This window comes from Genypterus blacodes, unplaced genomic scaffold (genome assembly GCF_046128005.1).
Source record: "Genypterus blacodes isolate CSIRO-AG114 ecotype Tasmania unplaced genomic scaffold, CSIRO-AGI_Gbla_v1 ptg000056l_1, whole genome shotgun sequence".
Classification (NCBI taxonomy): domain Eukaryota; kingdom Metazoa; phylum Chordata; class Actinopteri; order Ophidiiformes; family Ophidiidae; genus Genypterus; species Genypterus blacodes.
Window position 1 is genome coordinate 772,444 of NW_027466868.1, and position 21,151 is coordinate 793,594.

The 21,151-nt window shown below is 45.2% G+C and overlaps 1 protein-coding gene across 1 annotated transcript; it reads right to left on the reverse strand.

The window, feature by feature from the left end:
• Nucleotides 1-1,445: 1,445 nt before the first annotated feature.
• Nucleotides 1,446-21,072, reverse strand: LOC143002363 (gamma-aminobutyric acid receptor subunit alpha-5-like). The gene is made up of 10 exons (XM_076152435.1): nucleotides 21,052-21,072; nucleotides 20,867-20,904; nucleotides 16,119-16,234; nucleotides 14,885-14,952; nucleotides 13,885-14,105; nucleotides 10,030-10,112; nucleotides 6,747-6,890; nucleotides 2,261-2,413; nucleotides 1,887-2,098; nucleotides 1,446-1,745 (listed from the first exon to the last, which is right to left on the reverse strand). The coding sequence occupies exons 1-10, from the start codon at nucleotides 21,070-21,072 to the stop codon at nucleotides 1,446-1,448; spliced, it is 1,356 nt and encodes a 451-aa protein (XP_076008550.1).
• Between the last annotated feature and the right edge of the window lie 79 nt (nucleotides 21,073-21,151).

Below are 21,151 nucleotides of genomic sequence, written 5' to 3' on the forward strand. Positions count from 1 at the left end.
CATACAGAAATGTGACACAGTGTCAACTGCTGCAGGGATATTCTTCTTATACTCTATTATTTAGGTATTAAAATCACAATTGACAGAGGAAAACATAGCAGTGGATGATTAAGGGGACTTCAAGGTTCCCTGAAATAAAGACCATAACAGAGACCATCCACTGAGTGGCACTTTGGCACTGGGCAGTAGGAAGGGGGATTGTTACTGTCCTTACACAGAGTAAGTCCATGGTGGTGGCTACTGGAAACGACTATAACTTTGTCAATAAAGATTGGATTGACACAAAATTGACACAAAAGTACAAAACACCTAAAGGAAACTTTTTGACATGTTTTTCTGTTTCAACTTAGACATTTTTTGATCAACAGGAACAATAACGTTCCAAATCCGAGACTCCTGAAAAAAAGTATGTATTCTATGAAATGATGACTTGAGAATTAGCTCAGTAGACAAGTCATTTGCAGACAGAGTAAAAGTAAAAATTTTCCTTCGTTTCTGCTTATTTGTTTCCCATCAGGAACACAAACACACTATCCACAGCTGCCCACTCTTCTTGTCTAAGTGGGCCAAGCCTATTTTTTTCATCGCTCATATTCTTGCAGGCGTTCTGTCCAAACGAAAGCTTTGAAAGTTCTCCAAAAACTGGATAATAATCTGGAGGAAATGTTCAATTCGCTGCCATCATTCATCAGCGAAAACAATAAGCAACTTTGACTGCAAACACTTTGGGAAAACAGGCCTCGAGCTCCAAATCTTCAAGTAGAGATGCACAAAGCAGCCACTACTGGGAAAAAAAGCTTTAAAAAGAGACAAGAAACTAAATTATTAATGCACTTGCAGCATTAATCTCAAGAGGAATGAGATGTTTCTCCCCAAAACTGTGAAATTAAGCACATTTTTTAAATCCATTTCTCAGTTTCAGATGTGTGTTGTATTGCAGAGACTTTTCTTAAGCGTGAGCTCTGTGCCTCCGTAATAAGAACACCAAGCACTTGAATTTAGTCAAACCTGTTTAAAATATGTATATATTCGTTTTCATTTAAAACACTTTTCTGTAATCTCGTTCTTTAAGCTGCAGGTCGACAAAATATGTGGCATCCACGGTTTCCTCAGAGGAAAGCATCATGCAAACTGCAGCCTGGTGGATGAGAAGAAGCAAAGTGGTCGCCCGCTCTCTCTTCCGTTAAGTTTTCGGAATCAGGTTATCGCCGAACAGTTCTTTTAGGCCGCAGAAAACAAGCATGGCATTCTGTTGCGGCCGTTCCGAGCGCTTGAATTGTAGGGTGGAGTCTGTTTTTGTTCTTCAAGCGCAGATGTGTTATTTCTTCTTTTTTTGTTTTGGTTATGACGGCGACCTCCTGCAATAAGGCTGGACTCCTGCTAAAACGTTGCTTTCTCACTGTCTCATTACGGGAAAAACACAAACAAAGAAAAACAAAGAGCGATTACGTGGAGGTGACGACTCCTTTGACCACCGGTTCTCTGTTCAGGTAGGTGGCCCAGTAGACGAGGTTGAAGGTTCCGAACAGGACGGGGAACACTATCCGGGACATCTTGTCGATTTTGCTGACGCTGTTGTAGGTCTTCTTGGGGTCCACCATCTTGGTCTCAGAGCCCCGTAGCTGCACAGACGTCGTGTTGGAGATGGTGGAGATGGCGACGTCCTTGGTGAGGTTGGTGGTGTAGTTGACCCCCGCCGAACAGACGTTGTTCGGCTTCTTCGACAGCACCATGGGGTCCCGTTTCTAAAAAGCAGGAGAGATGATTGGGAGAGGGAATTTGTTTTAGGAGATGTGAGGTGGATGAGTTGGGCATGGGGTACGGTAAGATGCTTGGCCTGAAAGTATAAGGCCCTGCATTATTGAGATGTACGCTGAGATCTTTACCTTAGGATGCTGCGCCTCCATGGCCTTCTTGCCGTCCCACGCCCAGCTCCTTTTGGTGAAGTAGTTCACCGTGGCAAACTCGATGAGGGCGGAGAAGACGAAAGCGTAGCAAACCGCAATGAACCAGTCCATGGCGGTGGCATAGGCCACTTTGGGGAGGGAGTTCCTGGCGCTGATGCTGAGGGTGGTCATGGTCAGCACGGTGGTCACCCCTGGGGTCCAAACAAAAGGAGTTTAAAGGTGCCATCGCTCAGGAAACGTGGGCTTTAATAGCTCATAACTGCCAGCTGAAGCTCCCTGGTGTGAGCCCAGACATTCCCAGACAAATACACATAAAAATACAAGTAAATGAGTAAATAAGTGGCTGCGCTCACCAAACACAGTCCTTGCAGGAACCGATTCTCTGTTCAGCCAGAACGACACTTGAGACAAGATTACCGTCATGAAACAGGGCATATATGTCTGAATGACAAAATATCCAATCTTCCTCTTCAGGTAGAAGTGGGCCATCATCACAGTGTACTGTCCTGCAGGGACAAAACAAATAAAAAGGATATAAAGTGAGACGGCGGCCATAAATGAGATAAGGGGATTGATGCCTCCTAATGATAAAGGCATTGGCTTGGAATTAAAAGTTGTCAGAGGCTCGCCAGGGTAAACGCTGAATTATCGTTTGTTTTGACGTCAACGGCTCGTCTGAAGTCGCTGCGGTGCCGCCTGGAGAAAATGCAATCAAATGGCGGAGTCACAAAAGGGTCGCACACAAATAACGTTTCTCTCTTCCTGTTATTCCACTAATGAGATAATCAGCGATGGCCCCTGATGGCCAAGTATTCCCGTACTTGTACAAGTGTGGGGAAGTAAGAGATGTTATGTAACAGTCAGTGCGGGGGATCCTTACTGTCATTCCTGGGATTTCTTTAGTCAAGTGGCTCTCGTTATTGATCGAGACATCTTGAGTAAAGATTTGAGTGTTATTTATGTGTTGTACTGTCCTCTATTGTTCAAGTATTGACACTTGGTACACAAGCAAAAGACTACAATCGTGGATATGAAGTTTCTTGAACTACAGTGGAGCTTCAAGTATGTTCAAGAAATATATGTTGTGTTGTTGTTTCTTGCTATAAACTGAAAAAAAAGGCTGATAAAGGGGATTTCCGGGTTCCCTGAAATCAAGACCATAACCCAGACTGTCCACAGAGTGACGCAGCAGCACCAGACATTTGGAAAGGGTGGTAGTTACTGTTCTTTTCCTCCCAGTGGGCATGGGAAAGAAATCTATGTATTAGATGTGATACTGACTGTCAGAATGCGCTCAGTACAACAAGAAGTATGCGAAAAGCGGTTATCTACTATTTTTGCCTTCAGGGTAAAGCTTTGAGCAGCACAGGATCTCGTTATAATCAAACATGGTGGAACATGTGACTTCATGACCTCAATTTGAAATCCATTATTATTAAACTGAAAAATTAGAGGGAGCAGCATTAATTATTGTTATTAAAAAGTGAGAGAGTGACAATAGCAGGCAGAGAGAGAGAAGGAGAGAGAGAGGGGAGAGAGAAAAAGTGAGGGAGAGAAAGTGAGGGAGAGCAAGAGAGAGAGAGAGACAAAGGGTGAGAGAAAGAGAGCAGAGAGAGGGAAAGAGAGAGAGAGAGAGAGAGAGAGAGAGAGAGAGAGAGAGGAGAGAGAGAGAGAGAGAGAGAAAGAGAGACAGAGACAAAGGGTGAGAGAGAGAGACAAAGGGTGAGAGAGAGGGAGAGGAGTCGTCGTTTGAAGATTGCATTCTAGGCTTTGTTAAAATCCTCTCCAGGGCAGCAGTGTTCAGACTGCTGGGCCTGTAAAACTGTAGAGAAAAATCCAGTGACACACACACACACACACACACACACTCCCTCTCTCTCTCTCTCTCTCTCTCTCCCTTGCACGTATGCACATACACTTACACAGTAATACGCAAGGCTTTCTCCGGGGCAAAATCGGATTTTTGAAGCTCCCTAATCCCCGGCTACAATCTGCATCCTGCCATCAGCGAGGGTGGGGGGGGGGGGGCTGGCCTGGGAAGTCCTAAGCCCCGCCCTCTCACTCCGCCCTACTCCACACAGACACTCCTAAACACATACCAAGCATGATTCCTAACAGCTAACGGCCGCAACCACACACACATACACACATACACACACATACACACCCACACACACTGTAAGCCACAGAGCAGAGTGGGACACCGCCTGCAGCCGATCACTGGGATGGAGGGATGGGGTTGAACGAGTGGACATCTTCCGTCTCTTTTTGAATGGTTTGTCCAGTGTTTGCACACGGCTGGCATGACGCTCACACACTCTTGATGGGATTCGCAAAGGAAAGAAGAAGAAGAAGAAGAGATTTCACCAAAAAGACCCACACCAGCACCTCTGCCATGCCTGCAGCAGCACCAGAAGATCACCAACACCTTTAACTCCTAACTTCTACCCGCCGCCTGGGCCCTCTGACGCCCCGATGACTCCAGGCCGCCTGGCCCGCAACCACCCCGTCCACTGGCGCCGCCGACCTGGGGCGACCCGGGATCGCCTCTGCCCTTGATGCATGGATCCCGACAGGACTGGGCCCGGAGCAGCCAGGGGGAACATGCTCCTCTGGGGGATCTCGCTGGTTTTCGCCCACGGATTTATATTTGGGAGCGTACGCGGGGAACTTCCTTTCATGCCGGAGAACAATGCCGCCATGCTGGTCAACTGGTGAGTACGAGAGGAAGAGTGAAGAAGAGTGTTTGTACCTTCAGGTGTCGCTCATGTGGGGCGTGAGGGAACGTGTGCCACTTTTGGAGCCTGGGGAGTTATTTTAGGGAAGGTTGATGTCTGAGACGGAAGGGGTTGTATCCTGTCACGACTTATGTGCTAATCTTGTTCTTCATATAGCTCAGAGTGAAAAGACGATGTCACTGTAGTGTTCATTTATGGCGATGGAGACATAACAAATTTGCAGAGATTACAGGAACTTTGATTGTGGTTGTATTCTTCATATCACGCCGTTTTGTAATTTTAGAGGCCTAAACTGGTTGAGTGAAGCTTAAAATTGGAACCCTTATCTCATTGGATGTCTCGTCTGGTCCGGCCTGTTGCTCGTCACCGTTACATCACCGCCGTGCAGCAGCGATTGTTGCTCGTTTTCCCCGCAACTTCTACTCTATATTGCATTTATCCCGCTTTTCCCTCGGCTGTGATAGAAATCCGCGAGCAACTAAGCAACTAAGCTGAGCCAGCATCCACAGAGTCGGTCCCCGTCGCCGGCTGAACCCTTTAACCCAGCGAGGGAGCCGACCAAACAGGAAGCAGAGCCGAGTCGTTTTAGTCGTGGCGTCGGAATAAAAAAAAAAAAAAAAAGGGAAATCCACACTTTCAATAACGACTCTACGAAGTGGGAAGTGTATTACAGTTCCGTTTTTACATAAGAGTATTAAACAGATGCCTTTCAACGCTGTCGCCCACTATACCCCCCCCCCCATATCCACACATGGACACTGATGCACACATTTTACTGTTTATGTAGGTGCTGTAACTTACATTTGAATTTACAGAACACCAGAACCCAGACAGTAAAACCGTGTGTGTGTGTGTGTGTGTGTGAGTGTGTTTTTGTGAATTCCATGGTAAATTTAAATTACCATGGAATTCAGCTAAAATGTTGTATGTTTTACCTTTTTTTTTACATATTTATATTTGATATTATTATATTTCCTTCATGTTTGAAAACAAATTATTCCAAATTTAATATTCCAGTTCAAAATTGCCACAACAGAGAAACTTTCCGAACATCTCAGACATGGCGGTCAGGGTTTGTTTCAACAATGACGAGGATACACACACACACACACACTCAGGAACAGCTAGCCACCCAATCCCTCGCTGATCTGTGATGTCATCTTCTTATGCAGAAGCTAGTAGGTGGTTGGCTTGGGGGGGATTAACCCTTGCTCTCAGGTCTGCGTGTGTGTTTGCGGGCGTGCGTGCGGGGGGTGCGCACACACACTCGGGCTCATGCGGGGATAAGTGTTGCTTGCCAGGCGTGTAGACAGCTGGTTGTGTGAGGGATCGGCTACTCTGCTCCACTCATTGACTCTGAGCTCCTGATAATGTTCCCGACGTTTCGCTCGTCTCCTCGCACGACCATCAGCGTTGATCTCTCCTAATCTACAAGTACTTACATCACGTTAGTTTGTCATTACGCTTCAAATACGGAAACATTAGAAAGCGCCCGGAAATGACATACCTCTGCCAAGGCCCCACGACTGCGACGTTCCAACCTTTTGCAAACCGCGTTGTTTAGAAACGAGCACATGGGCTCTACATCTAAAAACCACTCGACTCAGATGGAATTTATTCCCAAATGACAGTGAAACCTGTTGAGTGGTTGTTAAGAGCTCACATGCGATAAACAGTGGGACTGAGCTGGGACGAGGACAGACATGGACAGGTTCTTGCAACATCACTTTGGATCTTTCATCATGAAAGTCCTTAACGATGTTGTTTTTAATCAGCAAACTCTGATTACTTTGGTCCCAGAGTGAATTGCTGCGGTGCATCCAGTTATATTTCCTCCTTCCAAATCAGCTGGAATCTGTTTTCGCCGTGTAAAAACCCTCACCACCGCACACCAACTCGTCTTTGAAAGCGCCTGCGTCTTAATGAGCCGCCCCGCAGGATGATCAAGTGACGACGCGACCCGCCAGGTGACGTCAATCAAACGCTCCCACTTAAGAACGCTCTTTCCATACGCCTCTTCATCGGTATTCTGTTTTAGTCTTGACATTCTTATAGGTCGTCACACACAAACACTCACACACAGAGACGCGCGCACACACACCTCTGCTTGTGTGTATGTCTTCTGTGCCGGCGGTTTGTCCGATAAGGTGGTACTGGTTGAGTCTGGAGCCTTCCTCAGCCACGACCACAGACTTGGCGGCGCCCTGAGTCCACGTGTAGACGACCTCTGACACCGGATAGGCATCTAGAGAAGAGACGGACACAAGAGGCGGAGAACCAAGAGGATGAGTCACCTCCTCTTCCTCTCGCGCGTGCGGCTGACATTTCATTCCGTGCCATTTGGTTTCCAGAGCAACGTGACATCAAGGTGTTTTGTTTTCTTTTAAATGTGTTTTCACAAAGGCTGGGAAACAAGAGAAGCAATAAAACGTCTATCTTTAGAAACATAATTTAGGCAGATTGAGCCTTTGAAGAGGAGGCTTTCTACCACGCAGACGAAGATGATGAAGATGATGAAATGATGCGTAGGAACGGCTTGTGATTCGAGAGGCGCTTGTTACGTTGAGGGCTTCCTTGAGTAGAGACGGACGGCAAACTCAGCCGCTCCCGCTCGCCTGAGCTCTGACAATTGGAAAAACAGCAGATTGATGGAAAATGGATTGAAATGAAATAAAATGATCGGCTAAGAGGAAAACAATCACACGCTGCTGCTTAGATGCTGGATTCCATTTAGATTTGTCGATTTGTGTTTTGTGAATTGTTTTTATCATAGGAGGATTTTCCCGCCATTGAGAGGAATTGGGAATTGTTGCAGCTCCGGCTCGGACACGCTGACGCCGGAGCTGCAGCCCTGTGAGACGGCGCTCAGGTTGCTTATTCTTTCGCCGCGAGGAACCAACTTATCTTCGTTTCTGCTCCTCACCCGGTGGCGGCCCGGTGTTTAAATTTGGCCACAATCAGGCTAAAGGCTACGGGACCTTAATTGGAGGGGGAATTAGATCGGAATAAGGGATTATAGGGGAATTTCATTACGGAGAGGGATCGCTCAAGGCTTTGGCGGGCAAATCGCTTCACCTGTGCCGACGTTTGCTCCGCTCGCTCTTTCGTGTCTGTGCTGCTTCTGCTTCGTACATAAAGCACGGAGAGTAAGAAACAAACACGCAAACACTCCAATCCTTTACTTAGTACAAAATAAAAGGTATGAATTAGAACAACATGATGCTTTTGTATTAACTGCATCTAAATATCAGTTAAAGTGTCTGTGTTTGCACCCTGGGCTGCAGATCTACAGGGAGGAGCACACCGCAGACGGGGTTGAAAGATGACACGCGAGATGACGCTTTATTGCTTTCTCCTGGCTTAGGGGGCTTCAGGTTTTGACGTCTGCAGAGATATGAGCAGATTGGAGCATTTGTCTACTAAGACTGTCAGGGGTTACTATGGCTACGTCTCATTTTCAAAGCTTCAGTCTGGTGATATTTCGCTGCGTGGCGATGCACTGAAACCTACATGAGTAAAGATCAGGGCTAAAGTTGGGACGCTATACGCTTAGTTTCTTCATTTTCTAGTGAACAAATCGGCAGTGATCCATTGTGTCCTGCAGGGGGCGGCAAAGTAAGGGACGCTCGATTTTGACGTGGCAGAAACGAGACATAAACCCCACTAGATGTGGCCGAAATGACCTTTGCCCCTCTATTAGACGTGTGCAAGAGACATCAGAGTCCACAGAGACCAGAGTTCTCTCCTCCGGACCATAGGACACGAGAGGAGGAGACATCTGAGGTTTCTGGGTCACGGAGGAGATTTGGATGGATGTGGAAGTCGAGTGGATACATTTTGGAACACAGCGGCTGAAGCTGTGTCTGCATCTTTGAAGGACACGGGCTTCTAGAGATTGCATCAACCCAGATCAACTTTGGCTTGTTTGGATATGAAGGATTACATCTTAAACTGAGCTCTAATACCCTGGACAGTAGAGGACAGCGCCGCCGCCGCCGCCGAGGCCCCGGTGTGCGACGGAGAGCCGTGCAGTCTTAATCCAGCACACAAATTAGGAAAAGGTACTTTAAGGCCAGGAGGAGGGATTATTGGCCCTGACCAAATCATAACTTTGTCAAAAACAGGAAACGCGGTGGACTCATCAGAGGGAAGAGATGAGGGATTAGTTTGTCCCTTAAATCCTCCCCACAAATCAACCCTCTGATAACCACAGCAAACCACGGATTACTGGAGTTCAACTGTTTTCAGGCACGTTTTATATTTAAAGAAAAAGGGGTCGTATCCTTGCCATCAAGTGCAGTTATTCTGGCGTAACAGCATTACATTGAAATGGTAGACGCTGTTTGTTTATCCTGTGGTGTAAAGGAAGAGAAGGAGGAGGTGCGGAGACGTTTGGGGGGCTAATGTGTCCCCTGATGCTGAATCAGAGAGGCTGCAGGTATTGGATATCTATAACAAAGATCTGAATCCGATTTGAGTATTGTGTTGTGCCCCTATATGATATACATGGCGGTAAAAAGGCTTGGATTTCAGAATAAAAGCACCCAACGACACGTAAAAGCTTGCGATCGAAGGTATCAGGCTGGCATGGGATCAAAGCACCTTTAACTTCCCTATCTGACAGATTTCTGTGGCGGCTGGCTTAGTAGGCCAGCGTGGGTGTTGTAGAGGTCAGAGGTCAAACAGGAGAAGGACCAACGCTGTAATTGGATTACGGTCAAAGGTGATTCTATGACACAGCAGGTGTCTCAGAGCGAGCAGAGGATAAGAGCCTCATCCTTTTAGCTCCGTCTTTAAATACACTGTGGGACGCCCTGCGGTCTATACGTGTCCTGCTCGCCATGACGACGCACAGACAGGCCATCCCACTCCTCAATCTGGGGAAAACCCTTCCGATCTTTAACCCAGATGGGTCGTAATTACGTGACGTAATCCTCCCTTCTCTTCTCGTCACACGTGTCTTCCTCCCTTTCCTCTCTCCTAACTCCCTTTTACCTCCCATTCTTCATTCCTTTGCTCCTCGCTTCCTTTCTTCCTTCCTATCTTGTCTTCTCTCTTCCCACGTGTTCTCCTTCCATCCCTCTGGCCATCCTTGTTCCCTTTTACCTCCTCAATATCTTTCTTGTTTCCTTCCTGCCTATGTCAGCCCTTCCTTATTCATTTCCTCCCTTCCTGCTTTCCTCCTTTCTCTCTTCCCTTTCTTCAATCACCTTATTGTTTGTTTATTATTTGAGTTTATTCATTGGGATATTGCATATTCAAAGAGTCTGAATCCAGCACAAAAGGCTTGAATGAGCATCATGGTGGACTGAGTGTCCCAATGGATCATATGATGCCTTTTATGACGGTAATAAACAGGAAAAACAGCCTGTGATTCTACTCACAGCTGCCAAACTTCAGCGGGCAGGCGTGTGCGTCCATGGGGAAATCCTCCAGCTGCATGGGACATTCTGCCGATATGGTCAACCTGAGACAAAACACACACAATGTATCCATTTAAAATGTAAATAAGTCTTACAGGGAACTGAAACTAATAGGAGAGTTCATCTAGTTATTTTTTGTAGATTGATCTGACACACATTTTAATCAGATTCATGTACGGCTCAATGTTTCCTGCGTTCATCAGCGCGTTACAACACCAACACTGCCACCCGGTGGTCATAGTGACTCATTGCAGACATCCCTCCACATCCAGGGCATCATCTTCATCAAACCGGTCTCTCAGATGGAGCATTTCATGAATATTCCTCAACATCTATTAACTAATATTATCAGCATTCCTGAGATAACGGAAAACCACGGGCTGATTTCCCTTTTGTGAAAGATGAAACGTGCAGATGGACTGAATTAATCATAACGACAGCAGAAGATGAAAATCCACCCCAGGACTTTTTCTGTCAATCATGACAAAACTCAAGACCCGGTGAATATCTTATTTTGCTCTTTGAATGGTTTTCTACACTCAGTTATCACCACTTTCGTTGCCTTGGATACAGCGGAGAGTACGTTTTCCGAAAACCTACCTGCATAAACTATAGTTGTGGTTTTCATACAATTTTTTAACATATTTATTTCTGTGCCCCAGAATTGATCAAGAACATACAGAATTTTCAAGGACCTTCTTCTTTTACACTGTACGCATATTTCTTGTTCAATTGAGCTCATTCGGACAGTCAGCATTGCATATAATACAAAATGTTTGACCCTTAACACCGTTTTTCCATGATCTGCAGACTTAAAACAACCCTAAAACCAAACAAACACACATATTTGCATCATAACTTCAGAAACGTCACAATGTTCCTCACATTCCAGATCAATAACCCAGAAGTAATGTTCCCAGTTGTTTGTTCCTTTAAGCTGGACTGTATTGCATCGTTGTTGTCTAAGACGTGTCAGAATTCTCCTGGGTCTTGTTCTCTTTACGCTCCAAAAGCTCCCGCGTGAATCCAGAAGTTTTCCTGGAGCGAGCGGAGTGGAAAACAAAGCCAGCACGGGAGACTGCCTCCCCGCTCCCCAGGGACGACCCACTGCAGGGCCTCGGCCTGCTTTCACACATCAGCTGCAGCGTCGCCTGTTGTTTACCGTCGTCACAAACAGCTGGAGGAGGAGGGGGCAGAGCTTCTTGGGTAGCGTAAATTGTTGTTATGCTACGTCCCGTTTATTCCAGCTTCCTTGCCACATTAGAAGAGAGTTGCTTGAACTAATTTGGCAAAATGTGATATTTGCATTTTTGTCCCAGAAACCAAAATGAAAACCTTCTATTTATACTTTGAAGGCCCTTAAAGTTCTCATTTTCATGTTAAGGTGGAATGTGAATGAGTTTAGTCACTTTAAGGGGCTTAAACAGCAAGTGAGGCCTTAGATTTTGCTGATGCTTATGAGATTAATGTTTTCAACCACATCAGCGATCTGACGCATAGGTTTGCAAATTAAAGGGATAAAATGCGATGTGAACGTCGAGTTTTAAGTGGACTTTTGTTGTTTGTCTAATCTATTTAAATGAAAAAATAAGTCAACATATAGGAGCATAAGCTGTTTTTTGCAGAACTATTTGAGCAATCCGTGGCAGCATAGACGCTCAGATGTGTGGATGAAGGAGTGACACTTAATGAACATATAGCCAACATTAGGGAACAGGAAGTCTGAGAACAGCAGCTCAACTGTATCTAATGATAATGGTGTGTAATGTGTTCCCTCAGCGGTATTATAGAGGTTTGCGATCGGCAGATAGAGCTCAGTTGTTGTAACCTATATGTGCTGTGGGGCTGTAATGGCCCCGTGTGCATTCAGCTTGCACGGCGGTGAAACGGAGCATTTTATGAATTATCCACCGAGATGAAAAGCAGAGGAATTTTGCGTCCATATAACCTGAATGCTCCTCCCCAGAGAGACTGACCATGATCAGTCAGGAGAGAGACAGGAGTGACACACACACAAGGAACAAATGTGTGTGTTGAATACGCCTTGACATATTACAAGCCTACATGAGTGTGTGTGCCAGTTGTTCTCTTTTTGAATGCTTATTGCTTGAGGAGGACGTGTGTGATGTGTGGGAAACTATGAAGTAGTATGTTTGCAAATGTTGACCTCAGGTTACACTTCAGGTCTGATGACCATAATGATCATCACACACACACACATATGGGCTTATTTACCTGAGCGCAAACTGTGAAATGTAAAGAATTCATCTCAAAAGGGAAACAGAAAATCCTTGCTGGCGAGTTAGATTCAACCAGCAAGTACCCAGATGGTGTGTTTCAGTGTGTATGTGTGAGTGTGTGCGCGCGCGTGTGTGTGTGTGTCTGTGGTTAAGCTCGGCTGGTAATGACAAGCACAGAACTGTAACAATCAGACGATTAAAAGCAACCTACTGCTGCTTCATTCCTACAGGGGCAGGGAATCTGATGCCATTTTTAGATTACACACACACACACACACACACACACACACACACACTCATGCATACATGTGTTAAGACTATAAAAAAGTGCATTGGAACATTCATTTGCATAGAAATCCATACAATTATACATACGCAAATATGCACGAATGCAAATGAAGTCACTCTTACACACACACACACACACACACACACACACACATGCACACACAGTCATGCAATCCTACTTCTTAAGCCTTGCGGTCAAAGTTCAAGCTTAACGTGTACATAATGTATGTGTCTCTGTGTGTGTGTGTGTGTGTGTGTGTGTGTGTGTTTGTGTTCGCGTGTTCATGTCTCCATACAAACAGGATGTGTGTAACGATCCGTGCTCACCTTGTGCGTGTGAGAAAGAAGCAAAGTGTCAATATGTGTGTATATGTGTCAGGGCGGATGCATATGGATAATCTGTCCTCTATCTGGCATTACGCTAGCCGTGGGCGGCGCCGGCGGCAGATCCAGAGCTCTCATCCGTGAGCTACAGTAACTCCTGAGGATAAATCACTGAATTATTCTAATAATCTGGTCTAAAGGTCACGCTGAGTCCTGCTGCTTACATTATTTATATACAGTATACTGAATACACTGTTGCCTACAAAGCCTCAGATCATATTTCTACACCGGATAATCGATCCTACATGTGATCAGTCAGAATGTGTGATTGATTGATAAAGAAGAGGGAATAAAACGCATGGCAAAATTTTGGCTAAAATTACAAAAAATAAGTCCAGGTAATAAGATAAATATAAATAATAAATAAATATTAATTGTATTTTTTAAAATGACAAAATCAAGGAAAATAGAAAAATGGGAAATAGAATATAACAACTCATCAAAAAGTAAACCATTCTGTCAGGTAAATAAGGAAGAATCTATGGTTTAAACCACCATCAATACTAGTGATAATATAATATTGATAATAATAATGCAAAGACCATAAAAAGTAAACATGAAGAAGAAGCTGAAACCTTTAAAACGCTTCACTTAGTCCAGCACAAATCACCAGAAAAAGAAGTGACATATAATGACCACTGGATGTCACTGTTTTCTTTTAGTCTCAGAGCCCCACTGAGACTAAAGAGAGACTAACTGAGAGATTCAGTTTTTCTCTTCTTCGTAAGTGTGTTGAAGAAAAACATGAATGAAAGGACTTTTAGATTTCCATATAAAATTGTGAGATTCAATACTGGCACAGTGTGAACATGTAGACACCATCTTATGTCAAGTTCATGTTATAGATCATGTTGTTCTCAAATTATACAATACACGACTTAACGTTGACCTATTGTCCCCCTACCTCATGGTGTAGAGCAGCGTGCCGTCGTCCTGCAGCCTGAGTAGCTTGTTGGGCGTGGTCATGTTGTGAGCGATGGACTTCTTCCCGTTAAGGAAGAAGGTATCTGGGGTCCAGATTTTGCTGGCCAGCAGGTTATTCAATGGCAGCATCTCCATGGGACCCTTGAAACACAGACGCTCGTCCTTCCAGCTTTGACGGAAGAACACGTCGATGGTGTATTCCTGAGAGACAGAGCAGAGAGTTCTCATGAGTCCATGCAAATTCTAATTAGCGTGTCCTTGCATTCCAAAAGGTATTACTGCCATTTCAATTATTGGATCACCGTTTTAAGATTTGATATTGTAGATTTGAGTTGATTTGATCAGACCGGTCGCATTTCATTGATTACCGTGAGAAAACAAGAGCTTTTAGAGAGGAAAACTAATTTGACTTGTTTCTTTAAAGCACCTGCTGAGGACTAACGACAAACCATTACAGGCTCTTAAATGCCAAACAGCACTAAATTGCCAAAACCTGTCTTGGCGATTACTTTCTTCAGGGAATCCGCTGAGTTTCCACGGCTGGGCGATAGAGCCAATCAAACAGCCACCTAAAGAAATCCATCATATATTTGTCGCTACGGAGATGTCGACATGGTTCAAGATCAAAAAAATTAATGAAGGAGAAAACGAGTGGCAGTAACAGGCGGACGAAAGAGACTTAACGTACCGCAGAACCTTTCAAGGCTCATTCATCAATCATATGTTCTCGTCAATACTGTCATCAACTCAATAACATGGAAGTGGAGAGTTTGATCGCTGCTGTGTTAAAGGGTGTAATAGAGGTCTTAATGCCTTTTGCTACCCAGGGGGAACATTATACTTCAACAGAAAATGGAGTTATAAAAAAGTTGGATTGAGGGCAGTTGAGTTCATGTTAATAAAAGGTGCTGAGATCATCAAATCATCTACGTTATTGTCAAAAGTTACAAATTCCCCAAGAACGCCGTGGAAGAACTCACCATCTCTGTGTCGGACACCGGGCCAAAGCTGGTGACGAAGATGTTGGTCTTGATCTCTGTGACGTTTTCTGCAGAGAGAGCAGAGGTGATGTGGTGAAAGAAGGCCGTGACTCGAATTTTGAGAACTTTAGGTCGACATCATGCACCACAATCATGCACTTACAATTTTAGTTTCCTTATTCTTTATTTTAAACGAGGCTTTTAGGCCCCGAGGAGTAAAATCCTCTGCAAAAGATGCTGACTGATTGTAGTTCAGAGGCTTGAAAATGGTCAAACTTATTACAGCTTTCAACCTCGTCTTCATCTTTGTCGACATCTTGCATTTCCAGATTAATCAGCCCCTATTCGGCATTTGTGAAAGGTGGGGCGTCGGTTCTGTCATTCGTACCAGACGGAGCCAACAAAACTCTCTGCTCTGCATGTAAATGCGGCCCTGGCAAACTGGGATCAGTGGTTCAGAGGAGAGCAGGTTGTTGAATGCTAAATGAAGGACGGAATATTTTTCTGGGATGTATTTATAGGCCTCTCATCAAGGGTAGCAACGGTTACCAGGATGTGAGAGCCGGCTTTTGCCGTGACACATCAGGCATTCGGTATGAAAAAGGCCTTGGCTTGTCTCATTACAGAACAAACGCTGTGTATTGGAAGCAATGTGACAAGAGGGTGGGGGTGGGGGGTGGGGGGTGGGGGGGGCTAATGGGTTACAGCACGAAAACGAGACAAAAGAAGCTAGAAAGAAGGAGAGGAGGATGGAAAAATGACAAATGGGACGAGCTCATTTCAATAGCCTCTTTGAATGGCAATCTCTGGGCTCTCAAGGTTATCTCCTGTTGCCGTGGTGAACAGCGTGACGAAAAATACCACAGCGCTTTCAATTCAGGCTGTTGTCAAAGATGGCTTGATTGATTTGCTCTTTCTATCTTTCGATCCTGGCGACCCCCAAGAAAGGAACGGAATTGTATTCGCTGTTTCTTGCCCAACAACACGTGTGCATTCACCTGAGCTGACATGCCAGCAAATTCCACATCTGCTCTGACTGCTTCTCCACACGCTGTAGCTGTCAGTCTCTGGCTTATCTCCCATGAATCAGTGCAGCAACTGGAGCAGGAAAGTAGGCTTACGAGTAGGGAGGAGGAGGAGGAGGAGGGAGGAAGGCTCCAATGTGACATTAAGTACCAGGTTAGTCGTGTCGGTGTGCATTTCAGAACAGCGTCAGTGTAAGGCGGTCTTGTACCTCCCAGGCCCGGCCGGAGCCTGTTGTCGTAACCGTCCAGCAGCCCGTCCAGGATCCTGGTGAACACCGTGCTGTCGTTGGCGGCTGCTTCCTTCTGAGCCTCCGAAGAGGACGGGCTGACACTGGGAGAGGAGAGGAAAGGAAAGGAGAGAGGGGAGAGGAGAGGAGAGGAGAGGAGAGGAGAGGAGAGGAGAGGAGAGGATTCTGTAGTTAGTTTAAGTACTAACAGCAGGACGTCTGAAATGACATGAACATGGTGATTAACTGTTGTGCTGCACTAATGTGGTTGTTATGATTCAATATTAATGAACACAGATATTTAAAGCTACAATACGTAATGCAAATATAAACACATTTGTTGAGTAAATGCACAATCTCTCAGACTGAAAAAAGTCTTTTATATACAAAAGCCCTCTTTCTTGCGCACGACGATGATGATGCTCCACTTTATTGGACAGAGTGCTATATGCAGATGGAGGACAATGACCAGAGACGAAGAAGAGGAGAGATTACAGGCTAAGATCTCCTGTGGGCCATTGATCCAACAGATTTAATGACAGGCAAAGATCGCTTTCCCTCCTTTTAGTTAAGAGCAGAACGGCAACACTGCAGGTCGGATATGTGATCAATCTCACATCCAAAGGGACGGCAGAGCACAAAAACTGCATCTCATCATCAGTTTAATTCAGGAAATCCTGTATGTATGAGCCACTTTGACAACATGACAGGTTGCTTAGTATTGATCGATGACTGGATATTACTGCGACAATGGCAACTTTGAGACCGCACAGAGTCCTGGATCGAGAGCTTGTAACTTCTTCTTCTACTACCCGCAGCACTTTAGACCGATAGATCATATACAATACTGTAGTGCCATGTAGATAGAAGTAATACACAACGGAGTATAAGTGAAATAGGCAGCACCAATAGAGGCAGCAGATCAGTGCAGAATGGTTGATAACTGGAGTGAATAACAGCAGGCAGGCACAGCATGTACTGCAACACAACTACGATGTAAATCAATAACATACAGTACAATCAATGTAATGCTGAGAATAATATCACTCTTACCTTTGTTGGCGTCCCAGCAGGAGAAGGAACCAAACCAAGGAAATCCTCCTCACTTTGGGGTTAACAGCTTTAAGGGACACACACGCACACAGAAAAACACAGAATAACACAACTGCATCCCCATTTTACACACACACACGCACACACACCGACAATATCCCCCCCAAACTGGAATGCTGCGCCCAAGAAACTCTTTCTATCCCGCTGCACACACAGACTGAGGAAGCAATCTGCGTCCAAAAACAATCAACTCACTGACGGCACACCGCGTCTGCGGCGTGAGACCCTAAAGCGCACCAGCATTCCCAATCCACATTCCTCCCCTTTCCCAAAAAAAACCCCCAACAACAACAACACCTTCCCGCACAAAGACGCATCTTTTCTCGCCTTTTGTTTCATTTCGGGGAAGAGTGACGAGCTAACCTGAGCACGGATCCATCATGGTGTCTTGGCCCGGGGGGTTCGTCTGGGCTGGTGTGAGCTGGACGATCACCGGTATCGCCGATCAATAACCGAATCCTGCTGTGCTCTGCTCGGTGGTCTCCTCTGCTTCTCCACCATGAGCTGCTGCGATGTTTCTCTCTCTCTCTCTCTCTCTCTCTCTCTCTCTCTCTCTCTCTCTGTAGTAGTCTGTCTCTGTCTGTCTCTGTCTCTGTCTATTCTTCACCAGCACGCCGCCGTCTCACGCATCTCAGCAGCGGCATCCCGCAGCCTGGCTCCTCTGTCCCGTCCTCCTCCGGTCCCGTAGCCCGGATTCACGCCACATTCCCCCGTCTCTAGCTTTTAGCCTGTCTACCTGACTACAGTGGCAACCTGCACCTCCTTCTGCCGGTGCGAGACACTGGAGTGCTGCATCGGAGGCTAATCATTTTTTATAATAGGTTCTCCCCCATTGGTGGGTTGGGAGGAGGAGGAGGCGCACTGACATAGGAACTAGAGGGGTGGGGGGGAGCCAGATGTTGACAGAATCATGTGCGGGTTTTGTCGGTTTGATGCCCTATTTTGCTCAAAGGGGGATGGGGAATAGAAAATGACGAAAAGTGAGCCACGTCACGATAATAATGTGATTCGAAACTTTGTTACCGAAGAACCCATGACATGTTAGATAGAGCTTTACCTTTAATTATGTTCTCTTATTATTATTACTACTACTATTGTTGTAGTAGTAGCAGCACTTCTATCATACTATACTGTTAAAATATATAATTATTTAGTTGTCCAGACGTCCAGTCGTCTCCATGGTTACTCCTTTGTCAAATCAATTTTCAAACCTGCATTGTGCGTTATAGTATTGACGAGACAATCTTTGAGTTGCATCTTTGTATACAAAGTTGGAGTGGTTGAAGGCGTATGAACCCTGGTATGATCTAGTGACAAGGATCACAAGGATCTGGTGGCCTGATATGCTGTATGTGTCCAGACAGGGTTCACCTATAGATATAAGTACCAAATAGGGATAGACCCAAACTACAACTTGGCCTTGGTGGAGGTATAAGCTCTAATCAGTGCCCTTTAGTTCGGTCGACTGAAGAGAACCGTCTCAAGGGCACCTACAGGGTTTTGGTGTGTGTGTGTGTGTGTTTGTGTGTGTGTGTGTGTGTGTGCGTGTGTGTGTGTGTGTGTGTGTGTGCGCGCTATGCATTTACACAGTAGGTGAGCTCCAATCCTGCAGCTTCTCTCTCCTGCCATGCACTTAATTGCTTTCACATGGCACCCCACGTTCTTGACAACATACCAGGTGAAACCAATGAATCACACAGCAGGATGGAGGAACGGGGTTCTCTGCAGACCGGGCTGGAGACCCCCACATATAAATACAAGATCCCATGGGACTCCTTGTATTTGGATCATTTACCAAGGCCCATCAGCGGTTCTGTAGTGCATGACTCTGTTATTATTTATCTCATTCGCAATCATTTCTATAATTTTGTGGCTGCTGGCAAAAACACTACAGTTCCCATCATACAAGCTCTCCTCTAACCGAGTCATGTTTTTATCCTGACGGTTGCCATAAGAGGGTACCAGAGCTCCATTTTTCATACGCAGCAATTAGTGTGTGTGATATTTAACCTCATTCCCATTTTTCTGATGGAAAAGCAGTAAGCTGCAGAGGGGGAAATGTAAGCATGGTAACAGATTTCAGCACCACGCCTGCTACGGACAGCTCCCGTGGAGGGACGACCAATTGGACAAGCGTGAGAGATGGAGCAGGGAAGGAGGAGGGTGTGTGTGTGTGTGTGTGTTGGGAGGGGGGGGGGGGGGGGTTAATTCCCAAAGGAAACGGACTGTGCCTCAATATTTGTCCTGCAGACATCACACTGCTTTAGATGTTCTGGCTCACCGCAGGCGATTCGGAAAAATATGGGTGGAAACAAATCAGTGTGCCACATGTAATCGATGCAAAGCTCACATGATGAATCAGGTCGAGTCAACCTGACAAAAGTCAGATTACTTATCGGTTTAGATTCAAGGACTGGTCCCCTTTAATGGCCTCCACGATGCAAACTCAGCCTTGGAAGAAGACAAACTCCTATAGGAGGGGGAGGAAATATTGGCCTTTTCCCACAATTGATTTTTCTTTATGTTAATGGCCCTGATTGAAGATGATCACCAAATGGATGAGATGGTTTACCCGCCTTTTAATTTACCAGCATAGTAGTTTTTATAGCCTATTTTATCATTCATGGTTTCATTTTCCCCCTTGTCTTTCAGGAATGCTGTTGATGGAAACAAGAAGTTGTTTGCCATCTATGATACAAGGTAGGACACACACACACACACACACACACACACACACACGTTTTATTGAAAGGCTGTCTACAGCTACAATGCACGTTTACCCACAGGATTCCCAATATCGAACTGAGTATTCCTTTATCCTAAATAATTGAGGCAGAAGGCTTGATTGTAGATGAGGAAAATGGCCATTATCGAAGATAAACAGTCTAATTAATCATAGCCATCGATTTATAGGTTGAGAAATGCAGCCTGCCCCTGCTTGATATTGTTCAGGTCCCGCCATTTTTATAAGAAACACGAGAAAGGGGATTGGCGCAGATGGCGTTAGAAACACTGTAAAAAATGTCCTTCTTCTTCAACAAGCAAATACCGTTTGGTATTGAGTGATATGGTCTTAAAGCAACTGGGACACAGAAAATAGATTTTTATTGTGTCTGGTTACATCACGTGTGAACACGTGCTAATGGGATGATGGAATTCACTCCTCCTCTAAATTAGAATCATAATAAATGTATTGCATAATATATTTTAATTGTAAATTAAATAAGAACATTAAAATTGAAAAATTTGGTCAAAATCGTCTTTCTGAAAGTGCTCATTAAAAAAAATATTCAAATAAAGATATAAATATTAAAAATAAATTCCTCTAAGTTACATATGAGAAGCATTTTTACAATCAATGAAATAAATAAATTCACACATTTCCACCACATTCCTTCACCAGGATGACATCAGAATAACAAACCGCCCTGCTGAGGTGCGTTTGATGTTTTACAGTGTTTAAGTGCTCAGTCTTTGGAACGAGCCCTCATGCCTTCGCAGCCACCAGCGTCTTCCTCTTCCTCCGCCGCGCACCCGCCTCATCAATATGCGCTTCGGCTGTTCCCGAGCGTGAGAGCGCGCAGTCAGAGGGAGAGAGAGAGAGGGAGAGAAAGAGCGAGAGCGAGAGCGAGAGAGAGAGAGAGAGAAACAAAACCTGAGCCAGAATCGGTCCTGGGGACGCGATGTCAACCCAGATTTCCTCTCCGACTCCGCGCTGCTGACTTTCCCCCTCAGCTGACTTTCTCCTTTTTTATGGATTTACTCTGATTTTTCCTCCACCACCCCCCAAAAAACAACAAACAACGAAAAAAGCGTCCGGCATCGCTTCGATTATCGACCGGGGCTGTTGTTTTTGGGGGGTTGTTGCCGGTGTAAACAACGAGAAAATAAAGAAGAGAGAG

Excerpts from the sequence above, each read along its gene's own strand:
- LOC143002363 (XM_076152435.1), bottom strand. The coding sequence starts at position 21,072 with ATGCCGGACGCTTTTTTCGTT. Across the intron at positions 6,891-10,029 it reads CCCGCTGAAGTTTGGCAGCT|ATGCCTATCCGGTGTCAGAG; the intron begins GTGAGTAGAATC and ends TCTCTTCTCTAG. Across the intron at positions 2,099-2,260 it reads TCCTGCAAGGACTGTGTTTG|GGGTGACCACCGTGCTGACC; the intron begins GTGAGCGCAGCC and ends TTTGGACCCCAG.